Genomic DNA, 27,335 nt, shown 5'->3' with positions numbered 1-27,335 from the left:
ACCACCCAACAACACGCTAAAAGTTATTTTTAAATTGCAGAATATATTTTTTCATTGTCTCTGTGACCTTGAAGCGAAACCTAGGGTGACTTCCTTTCCATGTTTGTTTATCTGAGACAAAGTCGCACCCAAACCATCGTTGCTTGCATCGACTGTGATGATACATTGTCTCAAATGATCGAAAGGTGCTAGAACCCCTGGAGCACTAATCTCTTTCTTGAGATTGTCAAATTCCTCTTGACACACAGCAGACCATGTAAAGATTTTTTTTTTTAAAGCAACTCCCTCAAATTGACAGTTTTTGCTGAAAAATTTTCGACAAACTTTGCGTAAAATTCACAAACACCTACAAAAGATGAGATGTTCTTTGGTTGTGGGACAATGTGCATTGATGATGGGGTTGACTAAACCATGTCTTGGTGATATTCCTTTTTCTAATATGACATGTCTGAGATTCTCTATACTTTCCTAAGCAAATTTACACTTTTTGAAATTTGCAACAATGCCAGCCCTTTGCAATTTCCTTAGAACATGTTCCATTAACTCATCATGTTGCACAAGATCTTTTCCTGCCACCAAGATGTTGTCTTGAAACGTTACAACTCTTTTATACCACTTAAAACATTCTCCAGCACACGTTGAAAAACTGAAGCGGCAGAAGCCAATACGAAGGGCATTCTCTTGAATTGAAAAGTGCCAATGGGAGAGACAAAGGCTGTATAGTGTTTGCATGTTTCATCAAGTACTACCTGATGGTAGGCAGAAGACAAATCTATTTTTATTAAATACTTTTGCGCCAGAGAATGTAGAAACAATGTCATCGATGCGTGGTAGAGGATGTGAGTCTACCCAGATAACTTCATTTAGACTTCTAAGGTCCACACAGACTCTAAGTTGGCCATTTTTTTTTCTTGCAATAACAATGGAGATAACCAAAGTGATGACTCAATTGGTTCTATGACATCATCCTCACACATTTTCTTGAGAATTTGTGACAATTCTTCTAGTACACTTAAAGGAACATTCCTCAGTTTATGTTTAACTGGGGTGGTACCGCCTTGTACTTTGATCAAGTGCTTGAAGCCGGAAATTCTTCCCAACTTCTCACTGAAAACTTTATATTTGTTTATCCATTTCACACCCTTGTATCTGGGTCAGACTAGTCGCTAAGAGGATAATCTGCAACCAATGAAACCTGGACTTTTTTTCCTGGTCTAAGAGTCATTCCGAATAATCCTTGGTGGTACCACCCAAGGATATTCAATCCCTTCTTTGCTACGTAAATTTTTCCAAAAATCACCCTCTCTTTAAATTTTAAATCACCTTCAAAGTATCCTGTAAATTCAATCTTCCTTCGATCATATGTAAAGGGGTTTCAATCGGGGGAAGCAAATGCTTATCATTCCACGTTTTCTTGAACAGATCTTAAGTGAGCATGGTCATCCTGGCACCTGAATCAATTAACAAGTTCAAAGATTTTCCATCTACAATAATATTTTCATATGGATCAACACAATCCATTTCATCACTTTGAACAACAACTATAAAATCTCTTTCATATTGTTAATTTACTGACTCATCACTCATTTCATTATCAATAACCGAATTAACTTTGATATTTTCTTTGGGCGTTTGGTAGACTTTTGCAAAATGCCCCATTTTACTACACAACTTGCATTTTACATTCATGGCAGGACAAGGAAGTCCATTGAAGCCGTGTCTTGTGTTACCGCACCTGAAACAATGTTCTTTTGATTGAAAAAATTATCCTTCCCTTCTTTTCTTTTAAAGACATACTTGCTAGGCCCCTTCTGTGCTTGACTAGTGCTCTCTTTCGTATTATCTTTAACTACTGACACACCACTGTCAATTTTCTTTGTTAAATCTTTAGACAATTTACGTGAAATTTCTATGCTTTTGACTATATCTATTGTTTCAGTGAGTGTAGGATTTTTTAATGTTAGTAACTGCTCCTGAACTTTCTTGTCCCAACATCTAACTACAATCTGATCTCTGATAAGTTGAGATGTAAAGTTTTCAAATTCACATTCAGCTGCTAGTGTACGCAAAGCAGCAACATAAGTAACGATGGATTCATCCTGTTGCTGCTCCCTAGTGAAAAACTTGTCTGTTGACAATTAAACTGGGTAGAATGTCAAACTGTTTTTTCTAATTTTTTCACTGCTAATTGATATTCATCCATATCTTCATCACCCTCTCTCACCTCATACGGTGGCAGGTGCTCATCGACTGACTGTCCTTCAAAACCTAAACTATGTTCTAATAAGAATTTTTTCCTTTCTGGACAATATCTGTTGCCACCAATAGCACCCAGATATTTTGTAAAAGCTCTGTACCAAGAACGCCATGGAATAGGGGGATCCCTGGGAACTTGAAGGAAAGGTGGAGGAGCATTAATGCTTTGCATGTTAATTCACACAATATAATTTTAAAAAATGTACAACAAGCAAAATCACTGCACAAGAAGAAAATTACCAGAGGAAAAAAACCATACTTTTTTTAATTTATTTTTTAAAATAAATTAATAAATGGCGTGTGGGTATCAAGGTGATAACATTGTATTGGTACGCAGATGCAGATTTCTGCGTATCAAAGTTTTGCGTAGATCGTGTGCGTATCACGGTGATAAATTTTAATTGATATGCAAATACAAATTTGTGCATATCAAAGTTTTGCGTTGAAGAAGAATACAATTTAACATACCTTCTTTGAAGAAGTAGAGCTTTGTTGAGAGACGGCCGGCAAAACATTAATGAGCACTTGGAGTGGGCAAACCACTTCTCCCCACTGCTCCTGTGTGAGCAGCTCAGCCTCACCCGCAAAGCTGCCACAGCAGGAAAACATAAAATGATAATAACACCAAGTTATTATCATTTTATGTTTCCTTTAGTTCACTGCTGCAAAGCAGTGAGGCGACACTCCTTTGCCTTAACGGAGGAGCCGCCACTGGAAAAGCGGTGTCCCACATTTTCAAACTGGGGCAACTCTAAAGTTTTTTACACATGTCATCCGAATGGTCTCTTAGGGGTGTGTGACTGCACGCATTTCTTCTGGCTGCAGGTAAAGATTTTGGTGATATATAAGGGAAATGCAGCAGTAAAATTCCCTATGTACACTCCCTAACAAGGACGTAAAAGCATTAACACTCCCCTGTTCTTCTACCCTTAGCAGCCTATCGATGCTAGGAGTGGCTGCATGCTCTGTGGTCATCCGCTGCCCCTGTAAGATTGTAAGTTAAAATAGTGAGTGAGCGCGTGGCCTCAGGCTGTCTGGCATAGGAAAAAGCACTACAAGTAAAGCACTGTTGCTTGTCATGTGATTCTCAGATAGAGACCCCCCCCCCCCCTGTTGTGGGTTCGACAGTCTCTCTCCCATGTTTATGGCCACAAAACTGGCACTCTCCAGCATAAAAGTGGCCAACACACAGCCACAAAACAGGCCCACATACTAGCCTGTTATCCAAGATTATCTGACACTGCCAGGTTGTCACGTGCACTCACAAACAAAACACGGACTCACCACCATCATTTCCCGCTGAGTATCTTCACTATTAAATACTTCCCCCTCTTAACTTCACCGTGCATAGTGTATATTGCACCTTGGAGCATTTTCCAAGCATCTCTACCTACAACCACCCTTCCAGCCCCTCTCCGCCCGCCGCCTATGCCTTGTGCACGGAGTGCGTCGCCATCCCTCCCTGCAGACTCTATTGTGTCATGTTAACTGGTATTTCATCGTGTAATTTCTCTCTCAACACCCTCTCTGCTGAATGCTGGTTTTCTGTTTCCACACACTGCTGACTTGCTGTGTAATATTTCATCTAGCCTATTTACCGTGTCCTTTCTGAGATGCTCATGAAATCAATACAAACAGCACACATTCGACCTCTGCTGGCGTGTTCAAAGGAAGAAGGGAAAGACAAGCTAGTTGTACATTTTTTTACTATATTTGCTCTCTCTGCATTCACTGCCTTGCAGATATGTGGTTTTTCAACGCAGGGTGGTTTTAATTAATAATTCCAGTCACCCTTTTCCAACTGAGCCACAGCCTATGTGCAAACACCCTGTGTAAACACTTCCCGTTGGATCTTTTGTAGTTGTAACCCTAGAGGGTGTGTGTCTGCTATGAAAGCGAGCTACAATCCACGGTTTGCCACAGACAAACTTTGGACGTGGAGAGCTTGCACATATAATACTTTCACGTAACAAGAGACAGGGCAATAGAAGAAGAAAAAAACTTGCAGGCAGAAAGCTCCTTTGCAGGCAGGTGTCACTCAGCAGGAATCCTGCTTATCCCCTGCTGGCTCGTGCCCGCGTCCAGACGTCCAGCTCCCTGCCAGGGCCCAGCACCGCCGGAGGAGGCTCACAGGCTCCCTGTCCAGGGCTCGATGACCAGCTCGGGCCGGCTCCAGCAGAAGAGCCCTGCGGCCCCTCACAGCTGCCACTGCCCTAGCAATGGCCCTCCTCTGGGATCCCCGGGGAGTCTCTGTCCCTCGCCCGTCTCCCAGAAACAAGATGAGGCTGCGATTCATGAAGTCCTACAGGTAGGTAGATGCGTTTAACGTATTTCTGAACATCAGTTAAGTCTGCGTATGTGGATTAAATGTATCTTTTTAATTCTGTGCCCGGCCAAACAGGGATTAGCCCTTCCAGGTGAGTCTGGTATAGCACCATACTCGCGCGCGCCCTGTAGATCCTAATTGGACTTAACCTTTGAATAGAAAGGGGTCGCTTGGTTGATGTGATCTGTAGAATACAGCAGCATATGGGGCTAGTATTATTTTTGGCTTATTATTGTCAGTAGCGTAAAGAAAGCGTTCCAAAACAACCTCTTATTTGATTACCTGCACTATTTGTAGTCTCGTCTGTCCTGCACATTTCGTCAGAAAAAAACACAGAACAGTCCTGTGTGAAAAGTTCTCTCCAGATTAAATTTAACTGTAAAATGTCCATATGTTAGTATACTTGAAAAATGATAAAATTATACACATTGTTGTCAAAAAAGTATAGAAAAAATACTGGTTGTTTATAAAATCTATCACTTGAAAGGAACAAACACATTGTGCCATGTGGTGAAAAAGAGACGTTCAGAAAGATAAAACAAAACTGTTTTTGTCATATTGAACATAGGCGGTGAGCGTCAAAGTGGTGCCTGTAGCAGCATATGGCGCAGTGTTTATGCATATGATGGGCTGCGGGCAGCTCTGCCAGTTCACTTGTCTGCATCTTGTTATTGCTTGAGTTGAGATACCCTGCATGGGGGAGTTAAAATTTAAAACGAGACTTAATTCTAATAAAACACTATTCTGTGCCTGCATGTGCACGAGATTGTAAACAGAGGCAGGTTGGCTTCCCGCCCGTAGACGCGTCCATCTCGCTGTCAGAGAGGGGGGGTTCGCCGGATGAAACCACTCGGCCTGTGTGATGGACACGGAGCTGCCGCCGTGCAGGGCGCCTCTCGCAGACGGGAAAGGTTATCTCGAATCTTCTCTCGTGTCGTGGCCTGCGTACCGTCGATGCCAACATGTTTCAGCCTGACACATAAGCCTCCCACAACAGCTGTTTTAATTTGTTGGCATTAGCGGCCCGCCGGGGCTCCGCTGCCTCGGAGAAAGGCGCGCACTTACAAGACACTGGCAGATAATTGCTGTTGTTTTAAATGTAAAGCGCCCCGTTTAGTGGCGTGCGGATTGTGTGGGCTCTAATTATAGATGATACCATGTTGCGAAAGTAATGGTCGAAAGGTACATTATGGAATTACCAACAGCATGGAATTAGAGTTGCGTTTGTGTTTGTTTGGTTTGTTCTGGCGAGCACGTGCGCTGCTAAGGGGCTCGTCATGGCAAGTCCCCACGCGAGCTTGCATCGCGCGCCTGCACTCTCCGCTTGCCTGTACTCAGAATAACTTTACGACTCGCTTATGCAGAAGCCTCAGTGAGACTTGGCAGGCCTGATCCTAACAATGGTGCAGTTTTATTGGGACGCAGGGTCTTAGGGGTCGTTGAACTCCAGCTACAACCCATGTCCCCAGATGGGATTTACGAACGAGGGGGCATATCAGCAACAGACGGTGATAAAAATAGCAAAACGCGCTTAGCGCTTTTATATTTATTGCCGTCTATCGCTGGAATTTATCACCCGTTTAGCGCGTTACTCCAGGGCGATAAAATTCCAGCGCTAACCAGGGAAATGGGCCAACATCGCTGGAAAACCAGCGATGTTGCCCCCAAAATGGAGATAGCCTTGGTGATACGACTCTGTGGTCGTATCACCATAATCCACCTCCCATGTTAGCTATGCCTTAGTCAGGAAATTCCTGCATTAAGGCATAGTTAACAGGATTTAAAATATCGCTACCCCTCGTTGATGAGATCACGAAGCCGGGGTAGCGATATTTTCCCATGGTGTTTTGTCAGGCACGCCTTCTTTGCATCTCGTTAGAGATGCAAAGCGAGGCGTGAACAAAACGGGAGCTGAATCAAGGAAACAAGCGCTAGCGTGTCCTTGCAAATAATGCGATATAATTCACTGGTTTAGTGGCAGAAAACTGCCGCTAAAGCGGCTATAATTTTAACGCCGTCCTTGATAATATGCCCCTTAGTTTCTAGACGTATTCGATGCACATTGGGATTCTGTTCATGCTTTCCACCAGGAAGACCTGTCATTGTTTACCATCCATTTACACTTCTGAAATTCCCGTTTGTAGCTTAACTCTCCCATTCAAGAGAAGATGCACTCAGGTCAGAGACTCATCCTGGACACACAGTACAATTCTATGCATGCAACCCATTAAGACCTCAATTTTTGTTGCCAAAGCTATCACACACACAGAATCTGATTGTTCACTTGTACCTATACATTCTCCAGTGTTCATAAATATTATTTTTCTGCTTTAAATATTCTCAGCCACGGATGGGGCATGTTGTTTTAATTTTCTTTTTCTGGAAGGAAATGTATTTGAAGTACATTTTCATGTTCACTGCTTCAGTTACATGTGTTCTTCTACATGCCTTTTGGGTCTAAATCACAACAAATATGTAGAAGTCGAAATATGTGTAGGTGTAAGTTTGCTGTCACTAGTGTGTGAAAACCACTGCTGATGTTTGCGAATAAAATGAAGCTGAGATTTTGTGTGTCGTCGTCATATTTGTCGTTCAAACACCACTTTCTCATCTCATGGGAGCATCCATTTGCCTGCCACTATCGCAATGTAAGACTTCCTAAAATTCTCTTTTTTGAAGATTTTCCATCGATGTATGTGCCAAATCCTGTAATACAATGTAAACGGGCCATTGTTTCTCCCGTCAAGATCTGTTTCCTGAATTTACAGGTGACGCCTTTTGTGGATGTGAGCTTGACCCATGGACAGTAATAGTTCTGTGAATCAGGTCCAGTGGTTCGAAAAGTTATAAGGGAGTTACAGGGTCACTTATTTCTTTACAAATGGCATACAGTAATTTTAAATTAACTGGGGGTCATAAGCCTTATACATGACGAATCTGATATCCCTCTGTTTTTTTTTATTCCATGGCACAGTGTGCAAATACCAATTTTTCATTTCGAATTTGTTGGGTAAAATCTTAAAGTCTATAGAAAGGTCATTTGTGGGCTTCCACTGTAAGGTGTGCTTCTTTTCTGATCATGCTATAGTCCATGAGATGATGTTTAGGCTGTGGTATGCATGTTCATAGGCCTGCAAGGAACAAAGATGTAAAACCTGTGCGCATGACAAAACATGTATTCATTGAGTACAAAATTTAACAAGCTCTCTTAAACCCACTAAGAACTTTTTAGTTGATTTACAAATACATGTTCGCTAATAGATTATGATTTCTGTTTGTGATAATATGAAAAATGGGAAATGATATGAATTTACAAGAGGCAGTTCTGGGTAAATTGACAGATGGTGGGCTGCGTCAAACGCCCACATATCTCTAATCCACAAAGAGATGGGTTACTACAGAGCACTGCCGCAGGCTGCTTTCACTTGCTAATGATTGGCGTCTGGAAAACTCATGATTTCAATAGTGCAGCAGGTGCGGTGGCACCGGGACCCAAAGCTTCAGGCACCCCACTCAACACTGATTATTGCTGTATTTTACTACTAAACAGGCAGCCACAAGTGCAGTTATCTTTCAGGCACTAGGGTTATGATTGATGATAATGGAATAGGTAGGGTTATTTACAACACCTGGTAAATACTTATTACCCTTGTGTGAGATTTATCCAATGCGGCTCCTCCACGTCGGCGGAGGAGCGTCGCCCCACTTCTTTCTCGCAGTGCGAGAAGCAGAAACATAAAATTTTAAATACCATTTTATGTCTCTGCTTCTCGCCCTGCGAGAAAGCAGAAGGGTATGCCTGGTTGGGGGTGGGCGGGTCTTCTGGAGTCCAGGGGAGGAGTGGCTTGCCCACTCTGAGTGCGCTGACGGTATGGTCGGCCCCAGGGCCGACCAAACCAGTCATACGCACTCTGCATTTTCTCTACGTAGGCTGCACACAGCCTACATTGAGAAAATGACCTCCCAATAGATGCCTGTGGGGTCGGTGTCCCAGCCAATCACAAAGCTGCCATTGCTGTGTTGTGATTGGCTGAGGGGAGGGGAAGGAGGCTGCCTGTGGCTGCTTCCTGTTCAGACGGATGACACGGGACGGCAATGGTAAGTTACCTTAAGTTTTTTTTTAATTAAACCCCCTCCCTGCGCTCAAATCACTTGAATTGAGACATAACTTGCAGAATTGGGGTTTAGCATGCCAAATTTCACATGGTTTGCCTTTTATTCTGGGCTTTTTCTCCCGGTAGCATTTGGCAGGTTTGACCTGGTGTAATCCATCAAGAGAAAACTGTGAGGGTTTGATCACACAACTTATAATTCAGATCCCTTTGCAAACTCCTGTTTACTCAGGGATCGGAATAGCCCTGAACATGTAATGATGCTGTTAAAGCAGACCTCTAAAGCCCTCATTACTAGTCGTGACATGGCAAATATGATAATTATTGCACGTTTTATAATTTGGTACCTCAGGGATTGTGTGATAATTAAATCGTTTTCCAAATATTTCAATTAAAAATGGGGCATAACTGGTGCTTTGCTGTGCATTTTCCCTCTGTAAAATTTATCCGGTTTCAACTGCTGAAATTTTTCTGGGGAAAATTGTGGGGCTGTGGTAATTATAACAACACTTCAAATTCTGATTCCTGTGTAAACAGGATTTTGCACATGGGTTGGAAAAGAATGCGCTATTCGTAAGGAGGGCCTATTCACGCTTTACTGGTGTTAAAAAAGGATAACCTTTGTCAGAATTGTGAGAGAATATCTAGGTCAGAACTTAGTCAAGCACACATTTGATACGTAAAAAATGTTATTTATTTAAAGTTAACTAGTCGCAGTAAATTACGCACACAGAAATGGTTTGTATTCTCTGAGCATAGCTAGGATGATAGGGTAAGTGTCCGTATGTGTACATAATGTCAGCGGGTAGAAGCGGAGCAGGCGGCGGTTCTTGAATCCCCTTTGAGAGCGCCTTATTGAGAGTCTAGAAACATTCTCTGATCCTCAAGAGTGTAAATGGAGACACTGAGAGAGGGCACTCTGGATTGCTGTAAATTCTCCTTAACTGCTGTGGCTACTGAGTGTCCGCTTCAAAAGCGGTGAATCCTGTGGAGAGAAGGACATGTTGAAGATAATTTCTTCTAATTTTCCCGTGCCTGCCCCCCCATGCACTATTTTACCAAAAAATGGCCCCCTGTAAATGGCCAGTGTCGCTCTGCAGTTGTTATGGGTGCTGATGGGTATGTGCGAGCGGTGTCACATTGGAGCCCCGACCAAAAAAACGGTCCTTTCACTGTTTTTCAGTCGCACCATCTTAACTTTTATAGCAGGGTAATAAACTACTGAGGATGGAACACATCGTCCATCGGCATCATGGGAAAGGGACAGACGTAGTCAAGAAAGAGGTGGAGTGAAATATTGTTGCACCTCCATAGATCCATCGTAGTAGGACGGTGGCAGTGCCGCTGTGGACCCATATGAAAGGAATTTACACCACAATAGAATCGCAGTCACAATATCACCCCCTTCAGTGTGAATCTGGCGCTTGCTAGAGGAGGGGAAACCAAAAGTGGTGGTGGTGGTGGTGGGGGGTGGGGAGTACTGAACTGCTCAACTCTTCCAAACCCTAATTGAGGCCCCAAACACTTCCAAATATTGGTCATGACGTTGTTCTACGAGCTATCAGCATTATGATCGCCAATGGCGCTTCCTCCTCTGTTTTTCCTTTCGACTCAATGTCCATCATCCCATGGCGGCGAAAACAAATACGCATGACATTGTGGAGGAAGCTGCAGCATAGGACCCTTTGCAAAACCACATCAGGTAATTAGATAGATCAAATGAATGTGAATGGCCATTAGTGGATCATTTATTTGTCAGTTCTTGCTGTGCTTGCAGAAAAGAGATGGACATTGAGCTGAATTCCTAAATAGGTATTATTGCCTGCACGTGTATTACTGCATGCATAAAATGTATGTTCCAGTCATCCTCAAACCGCTCAGTCATCTTTACTGAACTTTTATGAAAAAAAGAATCAAGAATTATCCAGCAGCGGGTCCATTCCCACTAACCTATAAACATGTGAGAGAGAGAGAGAGAATATATGAAGGAGTATCTCCGTGGCACTGATATTGAGACATCTTGCGCCTGTGTCATTTCGGGTCTGATTGGTTTCAGGTGTTATTTGATGTAATAACCTAACCAGTTCTAATGTTTACGTATTCACCGTTCCTAGGAGTCTGCTACAGATGCAACCAAACTCTGTATCAAGGACACTTTTATTGAAACATAATTTAAGCAGTTTATGTCAGGGGGAATCAAAACCATATGCATTTAAAATGAACTACTTTGCATGAACATAGATTGTATGAAACCTTTTGGTGGTAGTTAGATTAAGACTTACATTTGACTTATCTGATTAAAATTCAGTTTGCCCACTTACAAATGGGCTATGGCATGCCGATAACGGAAATGAATGACTGCCATTATCATTGTGGAGTTCGAATTTCCACCAGGGATAGGTGCAGCCAGGTACGCGGTGCTTTACTTGGTCGCGTTATCGTTTGGAACTTTGGTTTGAAGTTTGCATTGATTTTAAAATCCAACCGTCACATTGGCGCGCGCACTCTTTGGGGCATGCGTTAATGATCCGGGTCCTGCCGGGTGTTCCCCCTCAGTCTCTCGTGCTTAGAAGTTTTCAACGCCCGGTTCTTCTCCCGAGCCTCCTGACCTCTATTGCTCCGCAGTGCACCGGGTTAAATCCTCTAAGGGCCGCTATAAATAGAGCTGTGACGCGGCCCTCGCGCCCGGGGAAGCAGGTAAACAGGCCGGCGTTAGTTCAGCATGTACCGAGGCAGATGTGATGTTTATACATGTGACCCGAAACAGGACCCCAACATGCACCGAGGCCGGAGACTGGAGAGGATTTGAAAGCAGGGCCTTTGCTTTTGCATTTAAAAAAAAATAATACTTTTTGTGTCTCACAAAATGCCATCTCTCGTTTCCATTACAACAGGTGAGTCACAGACTGTCAGCTGATGTAAACCTCTTATGAGGTGAGGCCTGAGGTGGGAGATGGGAGCGCAGGCCATCAACTCCTGATGAAGTAGGCAGGGTTGTAGGTAAGTCTCGTAATTTATTTATTATTTTCCTTTCCCCCTTGAACAAGGGTGCAGTGTGTCCAATGTGGCTTTTAAAGAAGCCAGGCCGTATGTCGTGGATAGGTAAACACACGCATCCCTCGGTGCTCCTCACGCCCCCGGCCCCCTTCTCAACAGCGAGAGCCTCCCAATATAAGAGAAAAATGAACCTAGAAGCTACGGAGGGGCCTTCTCCGGGATGTGAGAGCCGAATTCACGCCTGTATCCGCACATAGATATGACGTGAAATGCTCTCCTTCTCAGCCCCGTTGATTGTACAGAAAACCTCCCTGCAGATGACCCCGGAAGGCGCGTCACCGTATCTTAAGTGCAGACGCTGATTACAATCTTGAGTGCATTTGGCAGACTACATCGCGCAAGAACCACACTCCACACTGTTACTTGAAGCGTAAAAGGCCATTTTATTAGGACATGGTTGCAATCATTTAGACTTTATTCGACAGTACATAAATGCAATAAATATACTTTCCCCATCCCATACCGACTCATTCTCCTTTCATCCATTCTCAAAACCATCTCACCTGTTAGACTCTTCCCCCATTCACTCGGTGACCTCCTTCCTCTCCCCATTCTCACCTTAACTTGCCCTCCAAGCATCCTCTGTGTAATTTCCTTAATTGGTCATTGCATCCCGCGCCCGCTATCAGTCACCTGTGTACCGTTCTCCCCCCCCCCCCCGAGGGGTGGATCCGCACGTATGTGACTACCCAACCCTCCAAAGTACCGTGATGCCTCTACTTTGCAACCTGCCCTAAACTGGCACGCTCAGCCCAAAATCTATCCCAACCCTTCGCTTAATGTCTGTAGGGTGGGTGGGCGGACAAACTTTTCCCCTCAAACCGTCTCATTCACTGCAGACCATCTCCTTGTAAGCATGCTAGATGTCCCCCAGAGACCATTCATTGCAATGCGCAGTGCTTCCCCATAACCCACTTCCTAAGTTCCTTGTCATTGAACCATATCCCTTGCCATGCCTCTTGGATTAAACCAGACCTGCCCTGTTCCTGAGTACCTTCTCTCTAACGCCTTTGCTTGTATTGGAGCCAGTTCCCATATCGTATGACACAGTCACTCCCACTGGCCGCAACGCTTACCCTGAGTCAATTCTACTGTTCCCCCCTCAATCATCAAACACCCCAAATGACTGCGTTCCCCGCCTGATGACATCCGTACACCTGCTATGTCGCCTCTGTTGCTGCCCAACGTTCTGGAGAATGTCCGCCTGTCCAGGCGACCACTCTGGATCCCAGGGCACTCCCCCTACCTGCAGTAGAAAAAGAATGATTAGTCCCGTAAGGATTATGTCTCTTTCCCTTCCATCCCCAGTCTCTCCAAAACCCCCGCCCAAACATTCTTTTACCTATAACGGCACAACACATCCTATTATACTGCCATCTCCCCAATCTCTGACTTCCCCCCCACCCCCGAACAGCCCTCCTGATGTCACCTCTGTGCCAGCCCTCAGGCGTAAGGATCGTGCCTCTCCTTAAGGGAGCCACTTCCCGTCGGCCCAGCCCTCGAACGAAACCTAAATAGCCTGTAGCGCCGTTAAACTCCCTTCCGCATTTGGCAACCCCAATTCCCCAGCCATAGGCCTCCCTTCTCTTACCACCAATCACTGGTGCCTCATTCCCCCTCCTCGCTTTCCCCAGCTCCGTTGCCACCCGCTCCACTTCCCCCCCAACCGCTGTAGCCGAACAACAACCCAAACCTCCCAATCGCCCTTTCCCGGGCCACTACCCTCATTCTCCACTACGCCTCAAGCGCCAACGCTGCCCTATTTCGATAAACGTCGTGCCCCTGTTTCACCCAGACAAGCCCGGCACAAACCGCCCGTCACCACAGCCACTGCACCCGTGTCTGCTGCCCCACCGGTACCATATCATCGCGTCTCCTGTGTCCTGCACTACCATACTCCCAGATGCCCCCGACGAAATCGCCATATTGTCAGTGGTGTTACGACACAACCACTGTGTGCTGGCTCCTTGCTCCCGACACGCAACACGTCTCCCCGATTTTGTAAAGAAGAGTTTGAAATTTTGCCACCTTATGACACTTTGACAGCGTTTGCGGGACTCGAACCCTTGTCCTGTGAGATCCTTTACAATTGCAGGCACAAGACTTACCATTGAGCTATAGGTCCTGGCCCCTATAGCTAAAACTGCGTCCTGTAAGCCAGAATCCCTGTTTCCAAATTATTGCCTGCTACAACCCCGGTGACCATCTCATCCCCAAACGCATCTTGCAGTGCCCGAAAGCCCCTAACCCTGTCTGGTTCCCCCAAGCAGCGGCCCAAGCCTTCTCCGTCTCGTCAGCTTCCCCTCCGGCACACCCCCTCAGCCTCCTTTACTGCGATGCCTACCGAAAGGTGATTATCTTATCAAGTGGCCAACAAACTACCTCTACCAGTCCCACTCCCCAGGCAAGACCCTACCTGTATAACACTGCCCTCGTCACGCCTCGCGATGCTCGCGCTCCAGATACTGAGGCCCCAGAGCCCCGCATTTCTTCAAGCCCTCAGCCCCCACCCAGTGTGCACAGTCAGTCAGGCAATCCCGCTTTCTCTGCATATTTGCCCTGTCTAACAGCTGCCCTCGCATCCAGCGACATTCCCCCCCCCCCACCCGGTGACCTCCCCTACTCCCAGTCCTCAAATGCTCCCTGTGCAGATGGACTTTGCCCCCAGGTCTCCTGTACAAAACAGAGGGGGGGGGGGCATCCGTGATGGCCAGCCACGACTCCCAGTGCTCCTGCTCGCCGCAGCTACTGCTTCCTCTTGTGAGGCAACTAGTGCCATGGACCCATGGGCTCCAACTGATCGAGAAGGACCTCCAGGCCCCTGCCTACCCCCAAGGGCTTCTCCCCCCGTCCACCGGTGTGGCCCAGCTCGCCCCGGGAATGACTCCGTCCCTCCCCACGTCGTTGTCCAACCGACACGGGAGCCCTCACCAGTCGCCCCCGCCCGTGACCTGTCCGTTAGACAAAGTTTCCCGAAAAACCCACACCCCCTCCCTCCAGGTCCACCCCTCGTCTGATTACTTGCCCAACAACGTAAGTGCAGAGAAAATTCTCCTGCCTGCCTTCCCAGCTGTGGGTAGCGGCTGAATATTGCGTTGAAGAAAGACCACCCCAAGTTGAGCTACGTTCGGGCTGACCGTAACCCTTCTCCCACCGTTCCAGCCCAGCACACACCCCATCCATCTTATAAGGCCTCACACCTCAATATGCTGCCCCATGTGTTCGAGACCGATATCCACAACTTGCGTCAATTGGCACCACCGGCTCAAAAGTCACCCTCCGAGCATGGCAAATAGGGACGAGCTACCCTTTGTTTGCCAGCCTTCCGTTCGCCTGATATCACCATCGGCTGTTCGAAACCCAAAACCCTCTCCTCGCGTGGCCCCAAGGCTCCCATCGTCTGACATACGCCGCTCCGTGCATGTATCACCACCGAACTCCCCAGCTGACCAGCTGTGCGTCATTTGGGCCCTGGGTTCCCCAGGCCCCCAGCATTGTCCCAACCTTACTTAAGGAAATACCATTGCATGCACTTATAAATGAGCACCCGGTGACAACCAGGGCGTGAACACCTAATCTTCAAAGTACGACTCCAAGACTTTAACCCCCCCCCCTTCATTTACCTGAGCGTCCGTCCGGGACCTCCTCTTCCAGACCGAAGCTGCCATCCCCCTTGGAGCTCCTTGCCCCCGCTCTGTCTTAGGCCGCACTCGCCTGAAACAAACAACAAAATGGACTGGTTACCTGCACTCCCCCCCCCTCCCTCCCCCGTACCCCCCTAGCAACCCCCCACTCCAAGGCCACATCGGACATCCTCCTATCGCACTGTATCCGGCACGCCAACTTCTCCTCTGTCGCACACCGTCACATTCTTCCATCTTCACCCCCAACACCATCCATACCACCCTTCACACAGCACATACTCAGAACTTGGTAGAATTCACAAGGTTGTATTGCTCAATGCGCGAATCCCTCCAAGGAGGGCAGGCCGCCGCAGACCCCCCTACTGCTTCCGGCCAGCGTCTCGGGCCGTTGTGCGCCCCGCTGGCATCAGACCTTATCTGCCGGCCTTCTTCGCCGGTCCTGGATTCCCCCCTCCCCCACACTCGGTCGCGAAACTAAGTGGGTCCCCAGCACCACCGGGTCTCGTGCCATGCTGGCAGTCCCTCACCCGGACTCTGATGACCTCAGCCACTACTGCCTGCAGCTCCCCGCCTCCCCCTAGGCCCACCCCCTACACCTCCTTCCCTAGCAGCAGCACCTATGCAAAGCCCTGCCTCGCTACTCCTACACTGCCACCTGTTCGTGTCCCCCCCCCCCCCCCCCCGAAACCTATGCCGGACCCTGCCTAGCCGTGGGTAAAGCCGCTGGGGTGGGCCCACTGTCCGCTACCATGAGTAGGCTCCACAAATGCTGGGGTAAACCGTAATCAACTACCAATGCCGCCCCCCCACCCCAAACCACATCCCTCTGAACCCACATGGGCAATGTGCAGAGCCCGTTTTGCATATTTATATAGCACAAACTCGACCCTAAGGTAGTGGAGCACTGTCCATAGCACCTAATCTGCATTACACATTCTGGCACGGGGAGATTAAGTGATTTGCCCAGAGTCACAGGATGTGGGCGCAACCGCGAAGCTCGAACCCTGAATTCCTGCACCAGAGGCGGCAGCGCAGCAGACCGTCGAAAAAACCAGCTCCCACTTCCGGGAAGCAGAAAGAGGAGGGGTCCCGCCTCTGCCCCCCAGACCCCGTTGTATACCCCGCGTGAAGAAACCGGGGCGCTCCCACCATGCCAGACAACACACGCATACCCCGCCTTCCCCCGCCTCAGTCCCGCCCTGGGACGCCTGACAAGATCGTGCCGCCGTGAGTGCAGTCCCTGTGCCCGCCCCCCTCCCGCATGACCCATGACCGCACACTCGCGCAAACGACAGACGCACCTGCATTCAGTGCCCCCCTGCCCCCGCGCATCCCGGACAACCGTGATATGGCAGCCCCCCGCCCTCTACCTGAAGTGCACGGTCGAATCTGCCATCCAGCGCACGGAATCCACCCTCAAGCGCACGTGAGGCCATCCCGGCCCACACGCCTGATGAGACTGCCCCAGGACGTAGGATATCAACCCGGCCGGCCCATCCAAGACCTCATGCTGCTCAAACGTCCGCCGCATCGATGACACCATGTCTTCCAGCCCGCTGTGGCAAATTCCCTTTCCCTGCCCTGACAACCAGTGCCAGCCCCCCGCCGATCGACCAATCGGCAGATGGCCTAACCCTGTATGACCTATCACCTACAAACTTTTATCTCCCCCCGGTGGTGCTCAGGTGTCAGGAAGAGGCCGGATACTCCTCTCCTGACACCTATATACCCTCCCAACTCCCGCCCCTCTCCTTCCTATGATCCCACCCCCACCATGTCCTTCCGGTCGTTGCGCGAATACCCCGGGGGAAGACTGGTCTGCGACCTTCACTTCCCCCGAGGCCCGCATTGTATATTAAACGTCTCATAATTTTTTAACCGACAGAGCTAGTAAACATTTGATTTCATATTTGGGAGTTTTGCCAAATTCCATGCACCCCCCAGAGATCAACTGTGCCTCAGACGCCGGGCCCATCATTCTGATTTGTGGACATTCTAAAATCCAGGACTTTAACTTGAGCTTGTCAGTGGCACACACGCATATGCATTGATAAGGGGAAGATGGCCCGGCTCAATAGCCATATTCCCTTGAGCATATGACACATAACAGCGGCGGCCTTGTGCATTACAGTAAACCTGTAGATAGTTTTCTGTTTTTTCATATCCGACACCTCCAGGGAACCGACGTTGTGGCCTATGTCAGGTCATCCCAGGTTAACTAGGGCTGCAGGGCTACACACGTGTTTAAGAGCATAAAAGAACTGGTCCTAGCCAGCAAACCTCAGAACACATCAGAGATTAAAAAAAAAGAAACAGCGTGAAAACACCAGAAGGAATTTGGAAACAGAATGGACACAGTGGCATTAAAAGATTAATTCTCCATCATTCTGAAGATAAATAAAAGTCTGTTTTGAAATATATTCATTTCTTAATTTGTATGGCATGCACACACACAAAGCATAATTATATAGTATTCAAGAGAAGAGAGAACACATATGGGCTCAATGTACAAAACAGTTTTACCCTTGCAAACCAAAATCACAGGGTTTGCCACCATAAAAGTGTTTTGAAATGTACAAAACAAGTGGGAATCTTCTTTCTGTTTGTAAAAGGGGCTTTGCAACCCATTACGAATAGTAAATGGGGGGGGGGGGGACTTGTAAGTGGTGTCCCCCTCCTATTTCGGAGCTGCAATGGAATGTATCAATGTTTTGCAACCACTGTTGCGTTTGTAAACCATTGATCAGATACTGATCGATGGTTCCTGTAGATACAGCGTCCTCTTTGGTAATCGTGTTTGACAGCCTCTGAAGACCACTGCATGCTGCACCGATATAATCACAAAAGGGAACAAGCATTCGCAGCCATTCGCAGTTGGTCACACCATGCAACCTACCTACTTAATATTCAAGCTGCTTGTTTTGTGACTCCCTGCAAATGTACTATTTACGATGCGACCTATAGTACATAGTTTGCATCACAAATTTCATACCCATTCAAAAACCAATTGGTGTGCAAATTGTACATCCTTGTTAGCAAATTTGGGGCCAGATATACCACTTACTCATGCAGCGCAGTGCAGCAGCCGCAATTGCTGCACTGTGTGAAAAGGAGAGAGGAGAGCGTTGCATTTTCCGAAATATAGAACTCCCCTTTCCCTGGTGCCGGCGCTGAAATCAGCTGCTGTGCACCACGGAGATACCTTTCGGCCATAATTCAAGGGAGTCTCTGTGAATCTAGCATAGGTTTTGCACTGGAAGGGTACCCTTCCAGTACAGAGTACTATGCATAGACTGACGTTAACCCTTTTCCCTCTTTGTATGTGTGCTGTAAGTGCAGCACACATACAAAGTCAGAAAAGGAAGGATAAATAAAAGCATTTGTTCTTCGTTACGCCTACTTCAAAAGGGGCAGTTTTCTGACTCTAAACCCTGTAATCAGAAAATATGAATTTGCGCTGATTTGCATCACTTTTGTGATGCAAACATGGCGTAAAATCTTAGTAAATCTCCCCCTTGGTCTTTGTACATCGGGTTTTTTGTTCTTCATAGAGCCCCAGTCCTGCATCGTTGCTTTCTTGTCCCTTGGTTTCAAGAGGCTGCAGTGCTTCAATACCCCTGGACTATAGTACTCTAAAACACTTGTGACCTTATCGTTCACAACATACATGTATTTTCCTCTTTTAATTCTTTAGCAGATATATGTCATTTTAATCCAATGTGGACACAATAATATACCAAGCAATGCATTAACAGATTTCAATCCCACTAGGAGGGGCTGTAGGTGCTAGACCAGGCGTCTTCAGTGAGCTGTTCGAGGACTGGTGAGGTAGCTTTCCAGCTACCTATAAGTAGCTCTGATGTGTGCAGCCCAGCTTTCTGTGATGAAAATGTGTGCATTTCCATAGCTCACACGCAGAAGTTTCAGAAAAAGGGTTGCATTTCAATATATATTTAAACTAGTGCTTAATTTGAGCAGGTGCTTTCCGGTGCTCAGCACTTAATTGGGGAGATGAGGTGGTCCGTCGGCTACGCTGCCGCCTCTGGTGCAGGAAACCAGGGTTCGAGCCTCGAGGTCGCGTCCACATCCTGTGATTCTGGGCAAATCACTTGCTCTCCCCATGCCTGAATGTGTAATGTAAATACGGTGCTATGTAAAGCGCTCCAATACCTTCGGGTCGAGTTCGCGCTATATAAATATGCAACAAAAAATCCTCAGCACCGGTGCTCATAGCACCAGTTAAGGACACACTCTTTTGGAATGCAGGTGATTTTCCACAGAATCTTAGGATGTTGATCCACGCAGAGACTCGAACCCGGTTCCCTAGCTCCAAAATCAGCAGCTGTAGCCATTAGGCCAAGTCCTCTCCAGAAAAATTAGTGCCTGGGCTCTCGTCAGGAGGCAGTTTTCCCCAGCACGTTTCCCCTGCTAGCGCTGCCTCCTGAGGAGAGCCCCGGCACTTTTTATTTTACAAATTAACCACTGATTTAAACCTGATATTTGAGTGCAGAATGGTGTAGCTTTGGGGATAATTATTACTACTATTATTAACCTGGTGCCAGTCTGTGTTAGCATTGTAGAGGCATTCCACGTTAACAACGCATTTTAAAAATTACTGCTGGCATTCATGCTTGATGCGCTGAGGTGATCACTGCTAGCAATCTGATAATATTAGGAGCTCGGGGTGATTTTCATTGAACAGAAGTAGCTTTTACTACACAAAAGGTTGGAGACCCCTGTGGTATACCAAACACCTTTAGCACACACCTTGTTATTTTTTAATTGTTTTCATAATGTTTTTAGGTCTCGCCTGACCCAGCGCATGCGCTGGTCTGGCGAGACTTATTGAGAGGGCTCCAAAAAGTGCTACCAGGCCAGCCTAGAGCTACAGTGCATGTCCGTGGGCGCCGCGCTTGCCCGCAATTACTTTCACTTTCACGGCCGCTTGGCATAGCCAAAAGGTCTCGCTTTTGAGACATTATAAGTATTTAGTTATGCAACTGTTGCATGGCTAAACACTTATAAGGTCCCAGAGGCGAGACCTATTGGCTATGCCAATGCTTGTTTTCTTTGAGCTTTGGGACTTCAGCCTTCCAGAACCTGAAGCTCACTGGTACAGGAAAGGGTGCATCTAGCCCAGACTAGATGAAGTAGCCCCAGTCTGTGCCTTGAGCAAGTTGGCACTAGGCACCTAAAAGAAAATATAAACAGAAGAAGGCTACACGTGGTGATTGCTCATGAGCAAGGTGCATACTATACACTGATATTTCATTATTTTCTCTGTTATCTAAGGGACATATTATCAAGGATGCCGTTAAAATTATCGCCGCTTTAGCGGCAGAAAACTGCGGCTAAAGCGGCGATAATGGGCTTGATAATATGCCCTGGAGAATTCCAATAGAAGTCCATGTTCTGGTGTGAACCTGGGCTTTTATTGGAGTTCTCAAGGGCATATTATCAAGCCCATAATTTTTAACGCCGTCCTTGATAATATGCCCCTAAGTTACTGTTCCTACAAAGTATGGGGCTTATTTACAAGCCCCTTGCGCCGGCGGTGCATCACTTGTTATATGGGAGAAAGTGAAGCACCAGCGGTGCAGGGGGCTTGTAAATAAGCTGCTAGGTCTCTTCCTGCTGCCTCTTTATCCCAACATTCTAGTTTGCTAGTAGACACACATATTTTCCAACCCTGTCAAATTAATTCATGTTATGTTATGTTATTGTGTATTTATAACGCGCTCAGCTACTCCTAGGAGTGTCCCGGCGCGAGCTACGAGGACAGTATGGACAATAGATACTTAAAAGAGATGAGTTTTGAGATGTGTTCTGAACAGATAGGAGTCCTGAATCGCTCGCAAAGATAGCAGCAAAGCATTCCACAGCCTGGTGGCCTTAAAAGCAAGAGATCTACCCCCCATACATTGAAGGCGAACGCCGGGGGTAGAAGCAAGGAGCTGCAATGAAGATCTCAACAGTCTGGTGGGCAGGTAGAAAGAAAAACGCTTTTTAAGATAGGAAGGGCCTCCATCATAGAGGGCGCGATGTGCAATAACCAAAGCCTTGAATTCAACGCGTTTCCTGACTGGGAGCCAGTGCAGAAGACGAAGCGAAGGAGAAATGCAATTTCTGATGGGAAGATTAACCACCAGCCGGGCCGCAGCATTCTGGATTACCTGTAGCTTTTTCAGCAAGTAATCAGGCAGGCCAATGTAGAGACCATTGGCGTAGTCAAGACGGGAGAGGATCAAAGCCTGGACTACCGTCTCCTTAGCTGATCTAGGCAACAGAGGCAGGAACTTTCTCAAAGATCTGAGTATACCGAAGCAACAGCCTGTAAGCTTTTTGATCTGAGTCAAAAAGGACAGCTGCTCGTCAAACCAGATACCCAGATTTTTTACTGGGAGACCCATGCAGGATGGAAGAGGAAAAGCTGGGGGCCAAATAGAATCCCTAAAATTAGGAGGAAATTTGCCGTAAAGCAGAATTTCAGTCTTTTCCTCATTACATTTCAATTGGGCTGCCGATAACCATTGAAAGACGGCTCTCTCAACCACAATAAGGATACTGCAGTTTTATTCTATTTTTAGTATATTTCCAAAATCTAGTGAACCATTAGTCATCCATTGCTATTGCATCTGGGAATTATTTTAAACAGTTTTTGTAAATTTGTTTGCATCTGTACACATTGTGCAGCTACCTGGGGCCATTCTTCTGTAGCTGTAATTAGTGGGAAGTAACTCGGTGTTCTCTGTGATATTCGTTGTCTATCCGTTGCCTATTTGTGAACATTTTAATTTTTTCTGATTTCACAGGATCTACTTTTATTAAAATCAGCAGGGTTTCCCCAGGAACGCCTAACATTCAGTTTTAATAATCTCAAAATACATCATCTCTGATTGGGGTACTATTGTAAAGAGGCTCCATTCACAAAACGTGTCTGTGAGTACTTGCATTTTACTCTGAAAGTAGATGTGACCTACACCAGGATTAACTCCTATTTAGTCAAAATAAAATGTTTTGCGATTTGGGCACAAAGATGTACGACTTCACTCACAAAAGTTTCCTCTAAACACACTGATCTGACTGTCCCTTTTCTGTTGTTTGTAGTTTCCACATTATTATTAATTGGCTCCCCATTCGCAGGTCGTTATTCATTGGTTGAAGAGCAATTCCCAATGTGTCCTTTCTGTCCAGATCAACACGAAGGAGTCCTGTTTAGCAGTCCGTTCTGCTTTGCATATCGATAAATAAAGATCTGCAGTATCATGGATCTTCTCATGGGCCATATAAGTTCTTGTATGTAAATAAACACATACATTTGTATCCCATCATTTAATCTTTATTCCCAGTGTTTGGACTAGCTCATTTAAGAGGGATGCAGACCTAGGGGGAGGGGATTTACAAACATTTTGAGCTGGGTGAGCCTCACAAAAGTGACGCTAACCAGCGCAATTCTTTTTTGCTATTTGCTTTTTAGTGCAAAACTTGTTTTGCACTGGAAAGCACCCTCAAAGTAGCGCAAAGCAGCGCAAAGCACTGCTTTGCCTTACTTAGTGCTGAGGGGCCGTTACATGGGTGGAACATGGGCATTCCCATGCACCCACCCATGCTTTTTGACGCAAAACCATATTTACAAAGATTTTGAGACCTGGTTTTGCACCAAAAGTTAACGCCCCGGTCAAAGGGGGCGTTGACACGAGAAATTCTTTCATTTCTCCGTGCTTTTCCGACTCTGCATGCATGCGTGCAGCATGCATACAAAGTTTGAGAGGCTCTCCATCTTGTCTAGGCATAGTTTTTTGTACAAGAAGTGTACCCTTCCTGTACAAAACCTATGCTAGACTCATGCACACACCCTAGCGCTAAGGTGTGCATGGCGCACGGCTGCTGAAATCAGCGCAAGGGAAAGGAGGGGAGAGAGCCATATCTCTGAAGGTTTGGCGCACTCCTGCTCCCTCACTGTCGCTGCGTTGCGTGACTTTTTTGTAAATCTCCCCCTCTAGTCCCTCTATCAGAATGCACTAACCTGAATTCCTGTCCAACAGGATTGGTGCACTTTTCTGCACTCCTCCATATCCATGGCCAACCATGCAAAGTAAGATTTTGATGGTTAGCAATAAACTCGTAGAAAGGGGAACAGAATAAGAGAGAAAGAAGAGACACTGGGTCCAACCATTCTGGCACTTTACTGGGCACTGACATCTACAGGTGAATATCTAAAAACAAGAGTGCTGTGTTTAATGTCTTTTCAGTGTATAGAATCATCACACAGTTGCTGTAGCACATTATATTTCTCCAGAATATGTCTAAGTCTTAGACCCTCTGGAATATTGGTGGCACTCTGACATTTCTGGGGCTGAAACATAAAAGTATCTTAGGGTTTGCAGAAATCTTACTTTCTTCTCCAATACGTTTTAGGAGTGCATGCTGTCTGGTTCTGAAATACATTCAAGCTTCTTTCATAAACTGAAATATGATGAAACATTCATAAGGATTATGTACTAAGGCACATCAGTTGAGACCAGTCAAGCATGCAGACACTGTGCTAGATTTCACAGTCTGCTGCTAGTGCTTAGTCCAGGAGAGGAGGCTGAGCTCGCTGGAATTTCACGAGGTATCGTAGGTGTCGGCAGCCTTGAGCCAGTGTGCGTGCTACTGGAGTTCATGTGCATGATCACGTCGCCTGTATCTGTGACTGTGTCTCTGGTAAAAATATATTGCTTCACCTTCCCACCCAAATGTTTGTCGATCTAGATCAAACTGTGCACAGTGAAGTATCAATTAGAGGTGGGCGAGCCAACTAATCAACAGGGCGAGCCAAGCCAGAGCCGAGCCGAGGATGTGACTTTACTGTAAGAGTCCTTACAGGAGCTGAGCCCTGAAAATGTTAGTCATATAAATCATACAACAAACATCACGTAAAATATGATAAAGTGTTGAACATGGCCCTTGTTAGGTCATATCCCTAAAGCTTTTAGCTTTTTTCTCCTGCTGGTTTTTGCTGATTCTCTTTCCGTAGCCCTAGGACTCTGGGCGCTTTCCCACTGTAATGCCATGTGAAAGCATGCACACCCTTCCTACACATGCTAGGAAGTGGTGCTTACTTGATTGGCTTAGGTTTTGTACCTGTGAGTGGCCTGTAAAAAGATACAACACATACCCAGGGCAGGTACTGCACTATCCGATGGTGGGACACAGCAATGATTGTGCCACCCACCAGAATAGCCTTTTAAACATGTACCAAGCCTGCCATTGCAGGCCTGTGGGTGCTCAGGTGTGCCTATGCTCAGGTTGGCAGTTTTAACTCATTAGCCAACCCTGAGTGGGCCTCCCACTCGAGCACCCCCTAGGGTAAGCCCTGAGGGGTGGAGCAAGTGGTAGGTGAAAAGCAGGGCAGGTACACAAGTGTTCCCTGTCCAGGTAGTGAAGAAACCTCATGTCAGTTTTTTCTACCTGGGGGGTTAGCTCTTTCCATGGGAAAACATCTGGGTTTTGCTGATTCCCTTTTAGTGGCCTAGGGCTCTGGCCACTCTCCCACTATAAATGCAGTGTGGAAGTGGGCGCGCCCTTCCTACACACGTTAGGAAGGGGTGCTTACCTGAAGTTTTTTAATATATCTCTGTGCGCACTTGCACGTGTGATGTTTTTAAAGCATGTCTCCAGCCTGCCATTGCAGTCCTGTGTGTGAGCACTTGCACCCACTATGTTTTTAAACATGTCTGAAAGCCTGCCATTGCAGGCCTATGTGTGTGCAATTGCACTTATGCTCAGGTTGGTCTTTATAAAATCACTGGCCAACCCTGAGGGGACCTTTCACCACCGCTAGGGCGCCCATGGGGTAAATCATAAGGGGTGAGCCAATGATAGGTAAAAGGCAGGGCAGGTACATATGTGTTTTCCCTGCCCAGGTAGTGAAGAATGCCCATGTGTGTTTTCACTACCTATGAGGTTTGCCCTTCCAATAAGTTAACATAGGGGAATTACTTCATGCTGCAATAGTGGCTTAACGTGGAGCAGCCTCCCAATGTTTCATATCATTGGATTCACAATGACAAACTATCTCCTGTGGTAAAGAGGGATTTGTCATTAATAGCTTAGAAATGCCACTTCTAGAAAGTGTCCCTTTCTTTGCTCTAAATGTGTGTGTGTGCCTGTTAGTTTCACTCCAATCTACCCTGGAGGCTGGGGGAACACATCTGTTCATTCCTCAGAGACAGCTATAAACATTAGACATGCAACTGGAAAGATAGGCCTCTGCCATTTGAGGGCCTGGCTGGATAGATTGGAGATAGAGGTTTTGACTCTTGACCTCTGGGAGTCAGATCCTGGCCCCACTAAATATCAAGATCTGCATTCCACAGCACCATGGCAGACATGACTGAAAATTCGGAGAGACATCTGTGGTTCAAAGGAAACCATCTGAACCACCCCAACTTCAAAGTTACACTTCAGTATAACTACTGGTGCCATACCTCAGCAGGGCAGGGAAACACTTGCGGGGACATGGGACTGGAGATCACGGAACTGTGTGATGCACACTGCCATAGGAATCTGTTGTGTACAAGGAGGATTACTGCCATTGGAAGGGATCTGGCTCCCTTCCTGAATAGTGGCTGTCTGGGCTGACTACCTGCTACTGTGTGCGTCCCTGAAGACTAATCTCTAAGGTCTTGCTGGGGGAGGACTCAGAGACATCAAAGATCTTCCGCGAGGGACCCACACCATCTACTTGTGACACCTGGAGAGCGGTGCCTCCTTAAACGCCCACATTGTCTGCTGGAGTCCCACTGGTAGAAATGTGTGAGCGTGGAACAAAGTATAGTGCCTGGAGACCCGATTGCCTGGTGTGGAGTCCCAAAAGCACTGCCCGCATCTCAGGTGAGTTGTCCATGCATCATGGGGCCTCGATACGCATAAGCATCATGTTGGTGGTGAGTAAATTCACCGAATGTGGGACCCTGCGTGGCCCACTTTGTTGATAGTGCTACATCCCTTTCATGCGACACGCCAACTGCATGCTCATTATAATGGTGTCCCATTCACAGGTTGTGACCCTCAGAGGTGGGGGCGCATGCGTAGCAGTGCCTCTTTCTACCTCATGTGGCACCACTGAACTTGTGTCTGTGTGTATGACCGGAATTGTCTGGTGCAACACAACTCAATGCACACCTGACATTGTGCCTCATTTCCAGGGAGGTAGGGACTTGGTAACTCTTTGTTGTGAGTGACCAGAATTGTCTGGCGCGACTCAGCTCAACGCGCACCAGACGATGTGCCTCATTTCCAGAAAGGTGCTGAATTTGAGACTCTGCATTGTTTGTGATCAGAAATGTCTGGTGCGACTTGAACCAATGCACACCAGGCATTGTGCCTCATCTCCAAAGAGGCGCAGAGTAGCAAATTTGTGTTCCGGAGTTCCTGGATGGCCTGGGTGATACTTTTTTTGATGTGTGTCCTATGGGTTGCCTTATTCTTCTGAGAGGCTCCCCTACTTCATCCTCCATTCACCGATAGCTCCATTTTATGTGCCCTCAGTGCGGCAGACCAACTGCCCTCTTTTCATCCGGTCCCAACAACTTCCTGTTGCTAGGTAGTTTTGCCTGGATTGGGCCTGGGTGGTGAGAGCAATTGACTGGGCTAAAGTACTCTTCTGAGAGTGATTGCAAGTGGGTAAAGAGATGGAGTGACCCCCTCTCCCTGTGCTTTCCAGAACTGGGCGATTGCCAAAGCTGCAGCGTGGAGTCCTTTGATTGAACTGTCAGAGTAGTGGCCAACTCGCCATTTCTCAACTGCCGCCTGATCCTACCCTAACCCCCATCTTTTTCCCTCGGACCCTTACTAAGTGTGACTCCGGCCACGATTGGGCTAGTATCAGGGGCAAGGTTTCCTTTATCTCCAGCCTGTGGGTGTAGGGTGGCTGAAGGGTGGAGAAGGGCTTGG

The 27,335-nt window shown here is 46.8% G+C and overlaps 1 protein-coding gene across 2 annotated transcripts in view; it reads left to right on the top strand.

The window, feature by feature from the left end:
• Positions 1-27,335, top strand: part of LOC146865348 (3',5'-cyclic-AMP phosphodiesterase 4D) — a 1,349,871-nt gene that overhangs the window by 596,713 nt on the left and 725,823 nt on the right. The window contains exon 1 of one of the 2 annotated variants that reach the window (XM_085631460.1): positions 4,176-4,564. The exons of the other annotated variant lie outside the window; for it this stretch is intronic. Within the exon in view, the coding sequence (XP_085487586.1) occupies positions 4,476-4,564 (89 nt within the window). The 5' untranslated portion in view covers positions 4,176-4,475. Of the gene's footprint in view, positions 1-4,175; positions 4,565-27,335 lie in introns of those variants that run through there. 2 annotated transcript variants of the gene reach the window in all.

Source organism: Triturus cristatus, chromosome 2_1, assembly GCF_964204655.1.
Source record: "Triturus cristatus chromosome 2_1, aTriCri1.1, whole genome shotgun sequence".
Taxonomy (NCBI): domain Eukaryota; kingdom Metazoa; phylum Chordata; class Amphibia; order Caudata; family Salamandridae; genus Triturus; species Triturus cristatus.
Note: the sequence above shows the minus strand (reverse complement) of the source record. Positions and strands in the feature narration are given on the sequence as shown.